Here is a 17769-nt window from a genome sequence, read left to right as displayed (position 1 = left end):
TGGAAAAGAATCAGGACTCTTCAAGCACCAGATTTATTATCAATTGAAGAAATCAGGGTGGGAACCACTTTCTTTTTTTTTTTTTTTTTGGCCAGTCCTGGGCCTTGGACTCAGGGCCTGAGCACTGTCCCTGGCTTCTTCCCGCTCAAGGCTAGCACTCTGCCACTTGAGCCACAGTGCCGCTTCTGGCCGTTTTCTGTATATGTGGTGCTGGGGAATCGAACCTAGGGCCTCGTGTATCCGAGGCAGGCACTCTTGCCACTAGGCTATATCCCCAGCCCGGGAACCACTTTCTGTAATCAATAATCTTTACAAAAAAAAAAAAAAGAAAATGTAGATGTTAGGACAAACAAAATTATCTCCATTTCAGCTAGATCAGGATTGTGTGTGTGTGTGTGTGTGTGTGTGTGTGTGTGTGTGTGTGTGTGAATACTAGGGCTTGAACTCAGGATCTGGGTATTCTGTTTTAGTTTTTTTTTTTCTTTCTTTCTTTTCTTTGTTTCTTTCCTTTCTTTGTTTCTTTCTTTCTTTGTTTCTTTCTTTCTTTCTTCCTGTTTTAGCTTCTGCGCTCAGCATCCTACCACTTGAACCACAGCTCCACTTCTGACTTTTAGTGGTTAATTGGAGATACAAGTCTCACCGACTTTCCTGCCCAAGTTGGCTTTAACTACCATTCTCAGACCTCATCCTCCAGAGTAGTGAAGGCTACAGGTGTGTCACCAGCACCTGACTCTTTTGTTTTGTTTTTGTTGCCAGCCCTGGGCCTTGGACTCAGGGCCTGAGCACTGTCCCTGGCTTCTTTTTGCTCAAGGCTAGCACTCTACCTCTTGAGCCACAGCGCCACTTCTGGCTTTTTCTCTGTATATGTGGTGCTGAGGAATCGAGGTCAGGGCTTCGTATATACGAGGCGGGCACTCTACCGCTAGGCCATATTCCCAGCCCCTGACGCTTTCTTTTTTTTTTTTTTTTTTTTTTTTTTTTTTTTGGCCAGTCCTGGGCCTTGGACTCAGGGCCTGAGCACTGTCCCTGGCTTCTTTTTTGCTCAAGGCTAGCACTCTGCCACTTGAGCCACAGCGCCGCTTCTGGCCGTTTTCTGTATATGTGGTGCTGGGGAATCGAACCTAGGGCCTCGTGTATCCGAGGCAGGCACTCTTGCCACTAGGCTATATCCCCAGCCCCCCCTGACGCTTTCTTGTCATTGTTGATAAAGTAGTAACATATCCCCCATTAGTTTGCAAAATGAATGGAGATCTAATTCACACTACCAAACTGAAGTACTAAATTTTCTGAAATCAGAGAGCCGTCACTTCCATAAAATCAACTGGAATTGAAAGACTGTCGTGGGAGGGCAGGGGAGAACCCCACTCCAAATAGAAGCATGAGGGTCTGTCCTAGTTATCATTGGTCTTCTACCAATATATGGTAACTTAGTGACCATCTATGTGAAAAAAATAATGAGGTTTTGAGCTGGGTGCACCTTGTCCTTTAATCTCTGTAGCAACTCTGCAAAGGAAGCATACTAATATCTTTTGCTTTTAACTGAGAAAGCAGGCTCTGACAGTGAAGTAATCTAGTTTTTTGTTGCTAGAAGCAGTAAAAAGCACTAAAATCCATTTGTGTGACCCCAGATGCTCACATTTTTATTACACTATGCTTCTTCCAATGAGAGAAAGAAAGCAGATATGCTTACTGAAGTCTATTCTGTGAGCTACTAAGATAAGGCAAGATGTTCCCCAACAGTAAATGGACACCACAGGCAAGCAAGTTAGGGGAGTGCCACGCATATTAAATAAAAGCAGTGAAGTACTGTGTAAAGTGAATGCTTAATTTTATTTAATCAGTCCTTCCCCAAGCCCTCAATGTCAAATGCATTTTTTCCATTTAGCTAGTATGTGCTTAGTGAAATGACTAAAAGAAGAAAAAAGGTTGAAAAGTCAGACATTCAGTGTGTGAACTTGCTGCAGGTGTGAACTTGCTGCAGTGCTTCTTGCTTGTAATCCCAGCTACTTGGCAGGAGACTGGGGAATGGTAGTGACAGGCCACTAAGGACATAAAAGCTCAAGAGTTCTGTTTCAATCAATGCCTGGGCAAGGTAGGGGCACCTGCCATCCCAGCTACAGGGGAAGCACAATGGCTGGGCACAGCGGCATGCGCCCGTCATCTCCAGTGACACAGGGAAGCACATGTCAGAGACCGCAGTCCTTGCCAGCCTAGTATGAAATGAGACACTAACCACACATGCAAGGGCTGGAGCTTGTGGCTCAAAGAGTACAATGCTCAGCTGGCTTTTTGGAGGCCCTGAGTTCAATCTTGGTATCACCAAAATACACGAATGAGGGAAGCAGTTTCAAAAGAGGCAGTCTGTGCTCCCAGGGTAGCCTGGAGAGGGTGGGTGGGTGGAGAGAGTCGGAGGCAAAAAAGGGAAACAGATATAAAATAGCACAGCTAGCACGTTTTCAAGGCAAGTTTTTAATGATTCGTGTGGGCTAAAGTTGAAGGGAAGAATTAGGGTAAAAGAGAGATTGAGCTGGCCACCCTGAGGGAGCTTTAGGCAGGGAGGGACCGGGGATGGTGGTTAAGCCTGTAATCCCACCATCTGGGACCCACATAGTGGAGTGAGTTCAAGGTCAGCCTTGAACATAGGTTAACTCAGTCTCAAAAAAAAAGAATGGGAGTAAAGCTCAATAGTAGAAAATTGGCAAAGCCCTGAGTTCTCAGTGGGCGAAAGAGAAGAGGGAAAAGAGATTGGGAAAGTAACCCAAGTTTGGAAGGGAGTAAAGAAATGATTCTCAGAAAACCTGTAGGGAAACAAAATAGTATAGGTAAGGTTAATTCAGATTTTAAGCATCATACAGCCACCCGCCCAGTGGCGGACCCTTGCAATCCTAGTTACTCAGAAGAGGTTGAGGTCTGAGGATATTTCAAAGCCAGCTCTGAAAGAAAAAAAAAAAATCCTTGAGATCTTTATCTCTAATTAATCAGCAAAAAGCCAGAATAAGAGCTGCGGCTCAAGAAGCTAAGGAACAAAACCCTGGCCTTGAGTTCAAATTCCAGTATTAGCACAACAAACAAAAGCCAATCATACAAAAATCTATTTGTTGAGCTGGGTATGGTGGTTCATGCCTGTAATGGCAGCACTCAGTAAACTGAGGCAGGAGGATCCTGAGTTTGAAGCTGTCTGTCTAGGCAGATCACACCTTGTCACACACATACACAAACGCTAGCAGTGATGCAAAAAGTTTTCCAGATGATAAGAAAGATGTTGAATTTTACAATTAAGAGATTTTAGAGCAGAGTTGATACACATAGGTGTGATGAACTCTGTAATCCTGTAATTGGTCTCCCTGACTGTACAGATTAGGTTAGATGCCTAGAAAGGCCCCTTGATTTTCATGTCACAGCCCACAGTGGCACTCTTGGGTTGAAAACTTGTGTCTTTTGACTTCTGAAAAGGGCATCACTCAGGAATTGAGCATAGCATGGCTCCAAGGGATGGAAGCGTACGCACGTGGGACACAGCCAGGGCAAAACATTCGCCTTCAGGAGTGTTAAGGAGTCGTGAGGGTATCAGAAAGTGAACTCAACAGACAACAGGTTTTATTCAGAAGTTTGGCCTGGGAAGGGCAACCAAGTCTCCTTGGGTCTGGCTGATGGCGACATGGTGCTTCCTCTTACAACCGGGGCTCTTTAAATATTAGGTAAGAGTCAGAGGGAAGGGATGCGGGCAGCTGGAAGCAGGGTGCGGTGGAGGCAGGGTGGGTGAGGAGCTGACTGAGGAGTTTCAAGGTTTCCACAGCATCAGCCGAGGCCTTGTTCTCAGGCTCTCGTCCAAGATGGCGGCTACATTTGATCTAGGGGAAGGGGAAGGGGAAGGGGAAGGGGAATGGCCCAGCAGGGTCTGCAGAGAGGACGGTTTGAGGTCTGGCTGTGGGGAGGGGAGTGCGGGTTTGAAGAGGTGTATTTAATGGGCTGAAGGCACGGGTAGCTCCGCCGGAACGGGCCTCGGTGGGTTCACACCGAAGTCAGGGCGTCGAAGCGTTCGTCTTTTCCTCGCGGCTGGCTTTCCACCCCTCGAGGAGCGGGTTCTGTCTGTTTTGTTTTTGCGGGCCCCGGGCACAGGCGCCCTTTCCGATGGGCGAGCTTCCGGGCCGCCGCACCTCACTGCGGAGGGCTGGGCGCCCCCCGCGCGCTCGCCCTCCGCGGACGGCTCCGAGGACCGGGACTCGCGCCCCGAGAGCGACGCGGACGCGGACGCGCCCGACGCGCGCTGCCCCCTCCCCGGCGAGAGGCAGCTCTGGCCGGGAGCGCCCGCGGGACAGGAAGTCCAGGTGGAGGAACGTTCGGGAAGCGAAAAGTACGGCGAGGAAGAGTTGTCGCTAGGCAGCCAACCGGACCGCGGAGACCCAGCGCGCCCGTGACGACCACCTCCGCCGAAGGGCGGCGGGTGGCGGCGAGCCTCTGTGACGACGCCCGCGCCCGCCGCGCAAGGCACCCTGGGACTTGTAGTCTTTCTCCCCGCCGCGCGCGGGAGGAGGGGAGATGCTAATTTATGCAAATGAACGCTCTTCCCGACACGACTTCCCTTCCACTCCGTTCCCGGCCGGTCTCACGGAAAGTTTGAAAATTCCCGCGGCGCCGGCGCCGGAAGCAGGAAGCCTCGCGAGAACTGCAGTCTCCGCCGCCGCGCGGAGACCGTCCAGGCTCCTCCTCGCTTCCCCGGCCGCCCGCCCTCCCTCCCGGCTGAGTGTGTGTGTGAGTGTGTGAGTGTGTGTGTGGCTGTGGGTCCGCCCGGGGTGATGCGCCGATCGGGGCCGCGGCGGGCCGGGCGGAGCGGGCACGGCTGCGGGGAGCGGCGCCGCTGAGCGGGCCTCGGTGGCCGGGAGGCCGCGGGCGGCGTCCGCGGGCGGAGTTGCACGGCGGGCCGCGTCTCCGGGGAGATGCGGTGACGGGCCCCGCGGAGCAGCGCGCGCCTCCTCGAGCATCCGGGCCGCGCGGCCGGGCCCCGCGGGCTCAGGTAGGCGGGGGGCGGGGGGGGGAGCGCGGGGCGCGCGGCGGGGCCTAGGCCGGGGGCGGCGCGCGCGCGGGGCGGGGGCCGGGCGCGGGCGGCGGCCGGTGCGGCTCGCGGGGGCGCGGGGCGGGGGTTACATAACCTGCTGCGCGGCGGAAGGAGGCACATGGCGGCGGAGACGCGACGCGGATCGCCCTGGCGGCGGCTCCCCGGCCTGCGGCCCGGCCGGGCGCCCCGCTCGGTGGAGACCTTGGCGGGCCTGCCCGCGGGCGAGGCTGCGGGCGAGCCGAGCCCGCCCGGCCGCGCCTGGGCGCCACTCGGGTGAGTCCCGGCGGGAAGAAAGTTGGACCCGCGTCCCGAAGCGTGCGGCGCCCGGTCTGCGGACCGACGGGCCGGGCCGAGGACGGGGAGCGCGCAGCCCGGGGTCGGAGGCGGAGGCCGGGCGGCTCCCGCCCTCGGGCAGCGCCCCGGGGCCGCCGGCCGCCGTCGGCGGGCGGGTGTGCGGGGGGATCGGTGGGTTAACCTTCGTCGGGAAGCGTGCTCCTGGTTTGTTTATTTTTGGCGCTGGATCGAACCTCGGGCCCGGCTTGTTCTGAGCCCGCGCGCTCCCTCCCTGGCCCACACTGCCGGCCGCGGGTTAAGAAAGAAGTCCTCACCCGCGGGACGCGCGTCCTGCACCCGGCGCCGCACGCAGCCCTCCCGGAGGGTGGACTGGGGTTCTCCCCGTGTAGGCCACGGGGCTCGTGGGCTCTAGGGACTCGTGGGTGAGCTGCACCGAGGGCGTCGTGAGCACAGGGTCGCGTACGTTTATTCACGGCAGAGTATTCGACATGTGCTCGGTGCTGTGGCAGGTCTGTGTTCCCACTACTGTCACTTGGGGTCTTGTCTTGGCCCTGCTGGTTCCGGGGTTGCACTCATGGGCTGCTGCTTGCGTGGCTGTCTGCTGGCTGGTGCTCTGCCACTTGAGCCAGTCTCCAGCTCAGTTAATTGCTGCTTGTGTTGGAGACAGGGTTTTCTGGACTGTTCTGCCTGGGCTGGCGCAGAACCGGGGTCTCTGGATTTTACTTGTGTGAGGAATTTACAAGTGTTAGGAACTACAAGTGTGAGCCAGCAGCGCCTGGCTGATCCTAGCTTTTAATGTAATACTCCAGTGCCATCGGTTCACAAGTAATACAATGGTTTTGTAGTTTTTTAAAAGATCGTTTCTTATACAGCTATGGGACGGGGCTGTATATCATGATTTAAGAGGGTTTTCTAAGATCTTTACAGTGAATTTCTTCTTTCTTGACAGTCTTTGTTCTCCCCACCCCAGAATGAAGTCTCCTTGCCTTAGGCTGGCTCAAAGGTCTCTAAGTCTGTTCCATCTAGCCTCCTCCTCACAACTTCTTTCAACTCTCCATAGTCACCACTACTACTAGGGGAGAGAGAGTTTGAATTCTCTTGTTTATTCCCTTACAGACTTCAGCTTGGAGCGCTCCTAATCCTCTAACCACCGTCTTTCTTCTGTACTCTTTTTTTTTTTATAAGGTTTTGTTTTTCTTTCTTTTGTTTTTGTCAGTCCTAGGTCTTGAATTCAGGGCCTGAGCACTGTCCCTGGCTTCTTTTTGCTCAAGGCTAGCACTCTGCCACTTGAGCCACAGCACCACTTCTGGCCATTTTCTATATATGTGGTGCTGGGGAATTGAACCCAGGGTCATGTATAGGAGGCAAGCACTCTTGCCACTAGGCCATATTCCCAGCCCATTCTGCACTCTTTCATTTCCCCTGAATTTCACATCATATGTGTGTCTCCATTGTAGCATGCAGCTGTGTCTGATTGTGTATGCCCTCTTCTTCACTGGTGACTCACAGATCTTGGGGTTAAGGTCCACCCCAACAGAAAAGTCCTCTGGACTTCATCTCCAAAAATAACCAGCAAAAAGCAGTGCTGGAGGAGTGCCTCAAGTGGTGGCCCAGAAATCAAGTCCCAGGTTTCCCATTCCCTCACCAAAGAAAAAGATATTCTTGAGGTCAAGAGGTGTAGGTCCTTACTTTCTGCCCTTTTGACTTCATTGTGCTCCCCAAACTGATCTTAATTTACAGCTCTAATGATTCTCTTACCCTCCCCAGAAACTGGGACTGTGGGTGAATGCCAACTAACCTGACTATAAGTAATGGGTTTTAAAAATCATATTTAGGTTGTTGCCATAAAGATAGAAAAAAGAAAGTTTGAGCTTGTTGGAAGTTTGTCCTTGAATGGGAATGATTTGGCAGATGGAGGTCCATGATGAAGCACATAAATAAAAGGAGGAAATGCTAGACCATGGCCTGTTGATAAAGGAAGGGCTTTAGGGAAATATAGTAAATTGTCATGCTCTAGGTCTGTTAGACTTTGGCGATCTTTGGTTGGTTGTGGCTGAGGTGACAGACATTTTCAGGAAGAGTTACTGAAGGCTTTTGAGGACTAGAGTTTTGTCAAGTAGATGAACAGTTCTTAAACTGAGCAGCCAGTAGTGTTCTTGTTCTACCTAGATCTTGGTAAGGCTTGGACCCTAGTTTAGTAAAGTAATGAACATGGCTTCTTTTTGGGTATTTGTGTGATTTTTCTAATTTTAGTTTTTAGAAATTCTCTTACCTGTACTTAAGTTTGAAAACCCTAGAAACCACTTCTACCTATAGATTCAAAGCTTAACTTGTAAAAGAACATAGAAGAGATGAGCTGAAGATACAGACTAATTAAGAAGAGGGGGCCAATGTGCTAAGGATAGAAAGCAGTTTAGTAGCATTTTAGGGTTGGTTGAATGATAGCAGAAATAGACTCATATAATAAACAGGTTCGCAATTAAAGGTGAAAGAAGAGGTCACTGAGGTTAATGAGCTGCTCAGCTTCTGGGACTAATGTATCAGTAATCCTAGCTGTGCAGGCTGAGATGTAGATGTTCAGAGCCAGCCCAAGGTTGGGAAGGTGACTTAGGGGTAGAGTGCTTGCCTAGCATGCGTGAAGCCCTGGGTTCGACTCCTCAGTACCACGTCAACAGAAGAAAGCCAGAAGTGGTGCTGTAGCTCAAATGGTAGAGTGCTAGCCTTGAGCAAAAAAAGCTTAGGGACAGTACCCTCGCCCTGAGTCTCAACCCCCCCCCCCCCCCCACACACACACACTGGCAGAAAAAAAAAAAAAAAAGAACAAAGCCAGCCCAGGAAGAAAGCTAGAGTCCATCTCCAGTTAATCAGCAAAAAGCCAGTCTGGAAGTGTGGTTCAAGTAGGGTACAGCTATGAGTGGACCAAAGAGCACAAGGCCTCTCTGCCAGTTCAAGTACTGCTATCAGCAAGGGAGAGTTAGAGAAGGTGGAAAAAGGAAGAGGGAGAATGTAGAGTTCTACATTCTAGCCTTAGGCTACCACCAACTTGATGTATTTATAGGTCAGATCTATAGAAGGAATTCTTTGAACTTTTTTAATACTTAAAAGATATAAAAATGAGATTAGGGCCAGGCACTGGTGGTTCATGCCTGTAATCCTAGTACTTAGGAGACAGATCTCTATTATCTCTAATAAACTACTCTGAAAAAGCTGGAAATGATGCTGTGGCAAAAGAAACTCAGGGACACAGCCCAGGCTCAGAGTTCAAACCTTAGGACCCCCGTACCCCCAGTGAGATTAGTCCAGGTCCATACAGTTCTGAGGTCTCTTTATGATCGATCAGTGCATTATTATTAGTTGAGTTTACTTTAGCATAAGGGATCAAGGATAGTTTCTTATTTTAGATTAACTAGGTTTTTATAACTTGAATTGTAAGTCTCCTCTTAACTTTGATCTTTTTGTGCTGATGTTGGGGCCAATTCTGGCTTTTTGGTGCTTGATTGATAAGAATCTTCTTACTGGGGCTGGGAATGTAGCTTAGTAGAGTGCTTGCCTAGCATGCATGAAGCTCTGGGTTCAATTCCCCAGCACCACATATACAGAAAACAATCAGAAGTGGCGCTGTGGCTCAAGTGGCAGAGTGCTAGCCTTGAGCAAAAAGAAGCCAGGGACAGTGCTCAGGCCCTGAGTTCAAGCCCCAGGACTGGCCAAAAAAAAAAAAAAAAAAAAGCTCAGGGACAGTGCCCAGATCCTGAGTTCAAGCCCCAGGACTGGACAGAGAGAAGAGAGAGAGAGAAAGAGAAAGAACTTGGAACCTGTAGCTAGTAGTAGGAGGAGGAACCAGACATGGGCCACTAGCTCCTGGCTTTTCCACTGCTCATGCTCAGGATCATTTCTTTTTATTTGTACTGCGTACATGAGATTACCTGGATTTTTTTCTGGGGAAATTGGTATTTCTTTACAAATATGTAGGACATATCCTTATCCTAGAATATTATTCTTTTGTTGTTATTATATTTTAGGGGAACTCTAAATGGGTAAAGGATAGATATTATAATTTTTAACTAATCTCTTTGTCTTAAGTGCTTCATTTTGAATAAACTTTTTAGGCTTTCTTTAGTTTACTGTCAGTCTTATTTATCTTTTGAATGTATTTTTATTAAATAGGGATAAATACTTTGTGAGTGGATGTGATTAAATATCCTTATATAAAAATGCAGTTATTTCAGATTTGGGGGGCTGGGAATATGGCCTAGTGGCAAGAGTGCTTGCCTTGTATACATTGCTCAAGGCTAGCACTCTGCCACCTGAGCCACAGCGCCCCTTCTGGCCATTTTCTATACATGTGGTGCTGGGGAATCAAACCCAGGGCTTCATGTATACGAGGCGAGCACTCGACCACTGGGCCACATTCCCAGCCCCTCAGGCTATATTTTAAGGCTGTTTGAGAAATATCTTCCATTTTCTGCAGGGCACTGGTGGCTCATGCCTGTAATCCTAGTTACTTAGGGAGAGACAGATCTGAGGATCACAGTTTGAAGACAGTCTGAGAAGGAAAGTCCATGAGACACAATCAGAAGTGTAGCTATGGCTCCAAGTGGTAGAGTACTAACCTTGAGCAAAAGAGCTCAGGGACAGCAACCAGGTCCTGAATTCTAGCCCCATGACCCACTCCCCCCCCCCCAAAAAAAAAAGAGAAACAAAGAAAAACATTTTCTTAGGAGAGACTATTTCAAGTCCACATGTACATAATAATGTAGTTTATAATAAAATTTTAGTTTTACTTATGTCTTTCTTAATCTAGCTACCTTCAGTGATGTATATCATAGTAATATATCATAGTAATGTTGTCTTTTAACAATATTTACAGTGGAAATATGCGAGACTTAACAGCTCAAGTGACTAGTAGGCTCCTACACTTCCCAGAAGTGACAATTCAAGCCCTTGGAGAAGATGAAATAACGTTAGAGTCTGTGCTTCGTGGCAAATTCGCTGCAGGTAAAATACTGTTGCTGAATGTTTGATTTGTAAGACCTGTTGTAAGTACATCTTTTGGTTTCTTTAATGTGGAAGAAGAAAACAACATGGGCAGAGTTATCTAATTACATCTGTAACTGTGTGTCACATCTGCATTGTATCTGTGAATCTCTAATGGGGTCATGTCGTTAACTTCTCCTTATTAAAGTCCTCTATATTTGTATGTATATATTTTTAGTATTATCTGTTAAAAGAAATATAGAACTGTTTTTTTAATATAGTTAATAAGCCTTATTGATGATGAGTTAAGAAGTAACCTTTTGAGTAGAAAAATCTAGGAACTTATTTCATCAAGGTTTATTCCTAGTTCCATTAATCTGAACAAGATTTAAATTTATTTTGATTTCCTAATTCCATTAATCTGAGCAAAATTTTAATTTATAGCTCCCCTCTTGGTACTGGGGTTTGAACTCAGTCCCTAGGTGCTACCGCTTAACTCTTCTAGCTCAAGACTAGCCACAGTTCCACTTCTGGCATTTTGCTGGTTAATTGGAGATAAAAAGTCCTACAGACTTTTCCTGCCAAGCCTGGCTTCAAACAGTGAGCCTGGGTTCTCAGCTTCCTTAGCTAGGATTTAGGCCTGAGCCTTTGATACTTGGATTGTATAATATCACAGAGAGCCATAACAAAGTAGCCATGGCAGATTGCCTTCTGAGCAAAGACACCACAGAATATGGCTCAAGTGGTAGAGTGCTAGCTTTGAGCTGAAGAGCTCAGAGACAGTGCCTAGGCCTGGAGTTCCAGCCCCACAACTGATAAAAAAGAGGGGCTGGGAATATGGCCTAGTGGCAAGAGTGCTCGCCTCGTATACATGAAGCCCTGGGTTCGATTCCCCAGCACCACATGTATAGAAAATGGCCAGAAGGGGCGCTGTGGCTCAGGTGGCAGAGTGCTAGCCTTGAGCAAAGAGAAGCCAGGGACAGTGCTCAGGTCCTGAGTCCAAGGCCCAGAAATGGCAAAAGAAAGAAAGATAAAAGAGTCTCATGGGGACTTTTCTGCCCAGGCTGGCTTTGAACCGAGATCCTCAGATCCCAGCCTCCTGAGTAGCTAGGATTACAGCGTGTGCCAATGGTGCCCGGCTCTCAATGTTCTGTTTTTCCACTGGTGAACTCTTTGGGTAGAGCTGCGTGACTGCCATATTTCCCATGTTAAACGTTTAAGGTGTAACATTACAGTCTGAGTCTTAGAGTTAGGCTGACTTGGAGTCTGTTTGGGTCCTGTTATTTTGTAACTGATTTGGGGCAAGTTAAACAGCATTAAGAATTCCATAAATGACTAAATATTTCATTTTGGGAAAATAATGTGACATTTTGTGGGTGAGCTATCTCTTAGAATATGTATGTGTACACGTTTTGTTGAACAGTTATGGAGCTGAAATAAGCCCTGGTGGCCTGTAATCATAACCTACTCAGGAGACTGAGAGCTGAGGATTGAGGTTTGAACTTACCCAGGCAGATGTCATATCTCTACCTAACCAGCAAAAAGCCAGAAATGGAAGTGTGACTCAAGTGGGAGAGCATCAGTCTTGAGTGAGAAAAATCTAAGTAAGAACACAAGCTGACACAAAAAATAAGGAGTATTTTCATTCATTTTTTTTTTCTCTCCCTAGGGAAAAATGGTGTAGCTTGCTTGGCGTGTGGCCCACAGCTTGAGGTGGTAAACTCTGTCACTGGAGAGCGGTTGTCTGCATATCGGTTCAATGGAGTCAGTGAACAGTCTCCTGTAGTCCTAGCAGTGAAAGAATTTTCTTGGCAGAAAAGAACTGGATTGTTAATAGGCCTGGAAGAAGCAGAAGGGAGTATTCTGTGTCTTTATGATCTTGGTATATCAAGAGTTGTTAAAGCAGTTGTTCTTCCTGGAAGGGTAAGAGCTACTTAAGATAGCTGAATTATTCTGCCTTTGAAGCAAAGTTTAGAGGAGGATGTGCACATTGAATACCACTGAACTGTCTGCTTACAATTAATAACTTTTTGTGTAAATTTGTTCTTCAGTAAAAAGATAAAGTACCAAGTATATTGTTATATATAAAACATTTCAAACATAGCTTTCTTATTTTGTTTTGTTTTGTTTGTTTTTTTGCCAGTCCTGGGGCTTGGACTCAGGGCCTGAGCACTGTCCCTGGCTTCCTTTTGCTCAAGGCTAGCACTCTGCCACTTGAGCTACAGCGCCACTTCTGGCCATTTTCTATATATGTGGTACTTGGGAATCGAACCCAGGGCTTCATGTATACGAGGCAAGCACTCTTGCCACTAGGCCATATTCCCAGCCCAACATAGCTTTCTTATTCTTTGTTAGAAAATTCCAAAGTAAGATATGATAACTGATAGCTAATATTTCTGTTTTATGTGAAAAGTATCTAAATCTTGTTCTTACCTCATTTATAAATGTATATAAAACTGTCTTACCAAAGGGTTGTTTTTTGCTCAAGGCTAGCACTCTAGTTCTTGAGCCACAGCACCACTTCCAGTTTTCTGGTGGTTAATTGTAGATAAGAGTCTCACAGACTTTCCTACCTGGGCTGGCTTTGAACTATGATCCTCAGATCAGCCTCTTGAGTAGCTAGGATTACAGATGCTAGCCACCAGCCCCCAGCTGACACTGAGTTTTAATTAGACAGCTTCTAACTCAAATCTCTTGCCTCAGCTTCTGGGATTAAAAGTGTGCACCACCATACACCTAGCTTGGTTTTGCTCTTAATGCAAAGGCTGTATAGAATTCAGAGCTTTAAAATTAGGAAAATTTAGGTTTGGGTTTTGTGCTTAATAATACTTTTTAAATAACTTGGCCAATATTCCAAGTCTCAGATTATTTCATCTTTAAACAGATAATTATACATAATCTAGTATGAAAGGATTACATGAACATTAAGTACACCAGTTAGCACAAAGACTGGTGCACAGTAAGCTCTCAATGAACATAACTGAATTTTTTTTGTTTTGGTTTGTTTCTTGGCCAGTCCTGGGCCTTGGACTCAGGGCCTGGGCACTGTCCCTGGCTTCTTTTTGCTCAATGCTAGCACTCTGCCCCTTGAGCCACAGTGCCACTTCTGGCTTTTTCTGTTTATGTGGTGCTGGGAATTGAGCCCAGGGCTTCATGCATGCAAGGCAAACACTCCTATCACTAAGACACATTCTCAGCCCCTGAACTGAATTTTTAATATTGAAATAATAGTGCAATTTTTTATATAGCTAAGATCTTATTCGGTTACCTGGATTTGCAAATACCAGATACAAACTTTATGTTCTATATTTGGTGATATTTAAATCTTGTAACTAATCTGCTTTAACTTCACATTTTGCAGGGTTGTTGTCTGACTTTGAAGAAAATAAAGCTAATCACATATCCTGCTTTCTAGGTAACTGCCATAGAACCTATAACTAATCATGGAGGAGCCAGCGCAAGCACTCAGCACTTACACCCAAGTCTGCGATGGCTTTTTGGTGTGGCAGCTGTTGTTACTGATGTTGGACAAATTCTTCTTATTGACCTGTGTTTGGATGATTTAGGCAATCAAAATGAAGTAGAAGCATCAGGTAATTACTAATTCTTTATTTGAAAACAAAATTTGAGTAACTGAATGTTCTAATATTAAGGACTCTTTTTTTTTAAATAAATGGCCACTTTTTAGTATAGAAATTGTCTTATTTTAAATTGTGTTCATCTGGGCACTGTGGATTCTTTTTGCGTGAGTTACCCCCTTTTGTTTAAGTATTCTTATGCAAAAGTAGGCTTTGAGCTAAGCATCAGTGGCTCATACCTAAAATCCTACTTGCTTGGGCCTCTGAGATCTGAGGATTATGGTTTGAAGCCAGGCCAAGGCAGGAAAATCTATGTGAGACTCTTATCTCGTTAACTGTCAAGAACCACAAGTGAGCTCAGTGCCAAGGCTCAGGCCTGTAATCCTAGCTACTCTGGAGGCTGAGACCGGAGGATTATGGTTCAAAGCCAGCCTGGGCAGGAAAAGTCCATGACACTATTTACTGGTGATTGATTGATTGATGGTCATCCCAGGGCTTGAACTCTGGGCTTGAGCTCTTCAGCTCCTAGCCCTCTACCACTTGAGCCACATCACCACTTCCCATGAGACTCTTTTATCTCCAGTTAACCACCACAAAACTGGACCTGGATTGTTTTTTGCCAGTCCCGGGGCTTGAACTCAGGGCCTGAGCACTGTCCCTGGTTTTTTGCTCAAGGCTAGCACTTTACTACTTGAGCCACAGCGTCACGTCTGGGTTTGTTTTTTTTTTTTTCTATGTATGTGGTGCTGAGGAATCTAACCCAGGGCTTCGTGTATATGAAGCGAGCACTTTACCACTAGGCCACATTTCTAGCCCACTGGGCATGGATTGTACCTCAAAGTGATAGAAGACTAGCCTTGAGCAAAAGAGCTCAGGGATAGTGCATAGGTGGAGTTCAAGACCAATCAAACAGACACGCGCACACACATATAAAACCCAGAAGTGGTTTAAGTGGTAGAGCACTAGCCTTGAACAAAAGGAAGTGCCTATATAAACAAACATACGTGTGTATGTGTAAGTAAATAAAGCAAGTATAAGTAAATATAAATGTGAATGTAAATAAATATAGTAAAATATGTAAATAACTATGTATAAGGAAACAACTATGTGTATAGTGCTGGTTTTAACTAAAGGACTCATCCTCTTATTTGACTTTTGCACTCCAGTTGCGCTCCGTCACTTGAGCCATACCTTCCCCTTCCCCTTTTTGCTGATTCATTTAAGATAGGAGTCTCTGGGATTTGGCTACCTAGATTTGGTTGGCTTTGAGTTGACATGCTCAGATCTCAGCATCTTGAGTAGCTTAGCTAGGATTAGAAATGTGAGCCACACAAGCATGGACAGAGCAGAAGAATTTTTAAATAAAAGTCTCTGGATTAGAAATGGAACTTTCCCCTCCTCTTCTTTTCTTGTCTCATTACTTTCTTCTTTCTCAGTGTTCTTTTACTGCGACAGGTTTGCTCTGTAGCCAGGCTGCACTTCCTGTCGTGAGGATGCTGAGTTGCCATATTTGGAGGGTGTGTCACATGGTATCACATTAGGAGATAAATGAGGAAGCTCAGATTGACAGTGTGATCCTTTTCAGAGCAGCCTGTGCTGGGCAGGGGGCACCCACCGGTAATCCCCAACACTCAGGAGGCCGAGGCAGGAATTTGAGTTCAAGGCCAGCCTGTGCTATGTAATGAGACCCTGTCTCAAAATAAATGAATGAAAGCTGAGCAAGGTGGCTTATGCCTATAACACTAAGCTACTCAAGAGGCTGAGATGTGAGCATTGAGGTTGGAGGCAGGCTGGCCAGAAAAATCCTTATGATTCTTTTTTTTTTTTTTTTTGGCCAGTCCTGGGCCTTGGACTCAGGGCCTGAGCACTGTCCCTGGCTTCTTTTTGCTCAAGGCTAGCACTCTCCCACTTGAGCCACAGCGCCACTTCTGGCCGTTTTCTATATATGTGGTGCTGGGGAATTGAACCCAGGGCTTCATGTATAGGAGGCAGGCACTCTTGCCACTAGGCCATATTCCCAGCCCCTCATGATTCTTATATTGAATGAACCAGCAAAAAAGCTGGAAGTAGAGGTATGGCTTAAGTGGTGGTAGAGTGTAATTCTTTAGTGAAAAAGCTAAGCTAAAGCCTAGTACCTAGAGAAAAACATTGCCAGTCTTCATGAGCCTCCTGAGTAGCCTAGGTTACAGACCTTCTTGTTTGTTTGCTTTTTTAAAACTTGTAATCCTCCTACCTCAGCTCTAAAATTAAAAGGACTATAGGCATACACCACAGTTGGCTTACCAGAAGACACTGTTTTCAACCAAAGGTGAGTTTTGTCCTCTAGGAGATACTTGGCAACACAATGAAACTGACCCTCCCTCCCTTGCAGTAGAACCCAGGGCTTTATGCATGCTACACCCCAGCTAGCAGTCACTGGTTGTTACTACTGGAGGGAAATAGTGCTGGTACCAATAGTTAAGAGATCAGGGATGCTGTTTTAATATAATATAATGCTCAGAATAATCTTGCACAGCAGAGAATTACTTGACCTGAAATGTTAATAGTGCCAAGATTGAAAAACCCTATTTTAAATTGACTGTTTCATTGAAGTTGTTGAATAGATTTCCTAATTTGTTGGTGGCTACAAAATGGTTTCTTTCCAACTTGATTTCTAAATTATGCCCAGTCAAAGAATTTTTTTACTAACTGGATCTGTTTGGGTACCCTGAAATGCAGTGTGTATAGAAAAAGATAGGATTAATGTTCATTATGTTGTTAGGTAGTGATTTTTACCATACCAAGTTGGTATTAAATACTTCCTGTGGTCACTGAGGTCTTCGTAGGTAGTAATGTGGACTTCCTCTTCACCACTTCGTTTGTTTTGAGTATCATTAACAAATTATAAGGTGTGACATCCCATGTTTCATTTATGTTTGTTTTTGGTCACCATGCTGCTTGTCTTTGCCTATGAGGGTTTTTCTTCATGTAACACATGCCCCTCAGTTGTTTTATAGCTTCCCAGAGCTTTGGCATAAGATGTACCAGGCTCATTTACATGTTTCCATACTGAGAACCAGCTAGCTATTTAAGGGGAAGTATTGAGATTGTGTCTTGCATTTGAGTGAAATAAGTTATCACCAGAACTCACGGTTCCTACAAGAATTGTTTATCCCTTTTAAAGAAAAGGATTCTGACCCGGAGTTGGTGGGTCAACCTGTAATCCTAGCTACTCTGAGAGGTAGAGATCAGAAAGACTGCAGTTTGAAACCAGCCCTGACAAAAGATCATGAAACTCATGTCAACCAATAAGGCTGAGAGCATGGTGGTACACACTCATCTCCGTTATGTGGGAAGCATAAATAGGATTGAGGTGCAGAGTGACTTGGAAAAGTAATGGCAAGGCTCTGAGTTTGCATCCTAGTAGTACCAAAAAGAAAAAGGAAGACCAAATTCTTTTTTTTTTTTCCTTTGTGCTGTTCTGAGCCTTTTCTGCTCAAAGCTGGAGTTCTAGTTGAGCCACAGTTCCACTTCCAGCTTTTTTTGTGGTTAATTGGAGATAAGTCTCCCAGACTTTCTTCTGCCTAGCATGGCTTCCTGAATAGCTAGGATTACAGGCATGAGCCACCAGTGCCCAGCTCTGTAGTGAATTTTTTGTGGTTTTTTTTTTGGCCAGTCCTGGGCCTTGGACTCAGGGCCTGAGCACCGTCCCTGGCTTCTTCCCGCTCAAGGCTAGCACTCTGCCACCTGAGCCACAGCGCCCCTTCTGGCCGTTTTCCATATATGTGGTGCTGTGAAATCGAACCGAGAGCTTCATGTGTAGGAGGCAAGCGCTCTTGCCACTAGGCCATATTCCCAGCCCCTCTGTAGTGATTTTTGAAACTGCCT

General features: G+C 46.3%; 1 protein-coding gene across 2 annotated transcripts in view; it reads left to right on the top strand.

Moving 5' to 3' along the window:
- Positions 1–4945: 4945 nt before the first annotated feature.
- Positions 4946–17769, top strand: part of Ahctf1 (AT-hook containing transcription factor 1) — a 54407-nt gene continuing 41583 nt past the window's right edge. Inside the window, exons 1-4 of one of the 2 annotated variants that reach the window (XM_048357514.1) lie at positions 4946–5014; positions 10218–10345; positions 11994–12247; positions 13740–13917. In XM_048357514.1, the coding sequence (XP_048213471.1) occupies positions 10225–10345; positions 11994–12247; positions 13740–13917 (553 nt within the window). In that variant the 5' untranslated portion in view covers positions 4946–5014; positions 10218–10224. Of the gene's footprint in view, positions 5015–10112; positions 10346–11993; positions 12248–13739; positions 13918–17769 lie in introns of those variants that run through there. The other variant, XM_048357513.1, reaches the window with a different exon arrangement.

This window comes from Perognathus longimembris, chromosome 11 (assembly GCF_023159225.1).
Source record: "Perognathus longimembris pacificus isolate PPM17 chromosome 11, ASM2315922v1, whole genome shotgun sequence".
In the NCBI taxonomy this organism is placed as follows: Eukaryota; Metazoa; Chordata; class Mammalia; order Rodentia; family Heteromyidae; genus Perognathus; species Perognathus longimembris.
Note: the sequence above shows the minus strand (reverse complement) of the source record. Positions and strands in the feature narration are given on the sequence as shown.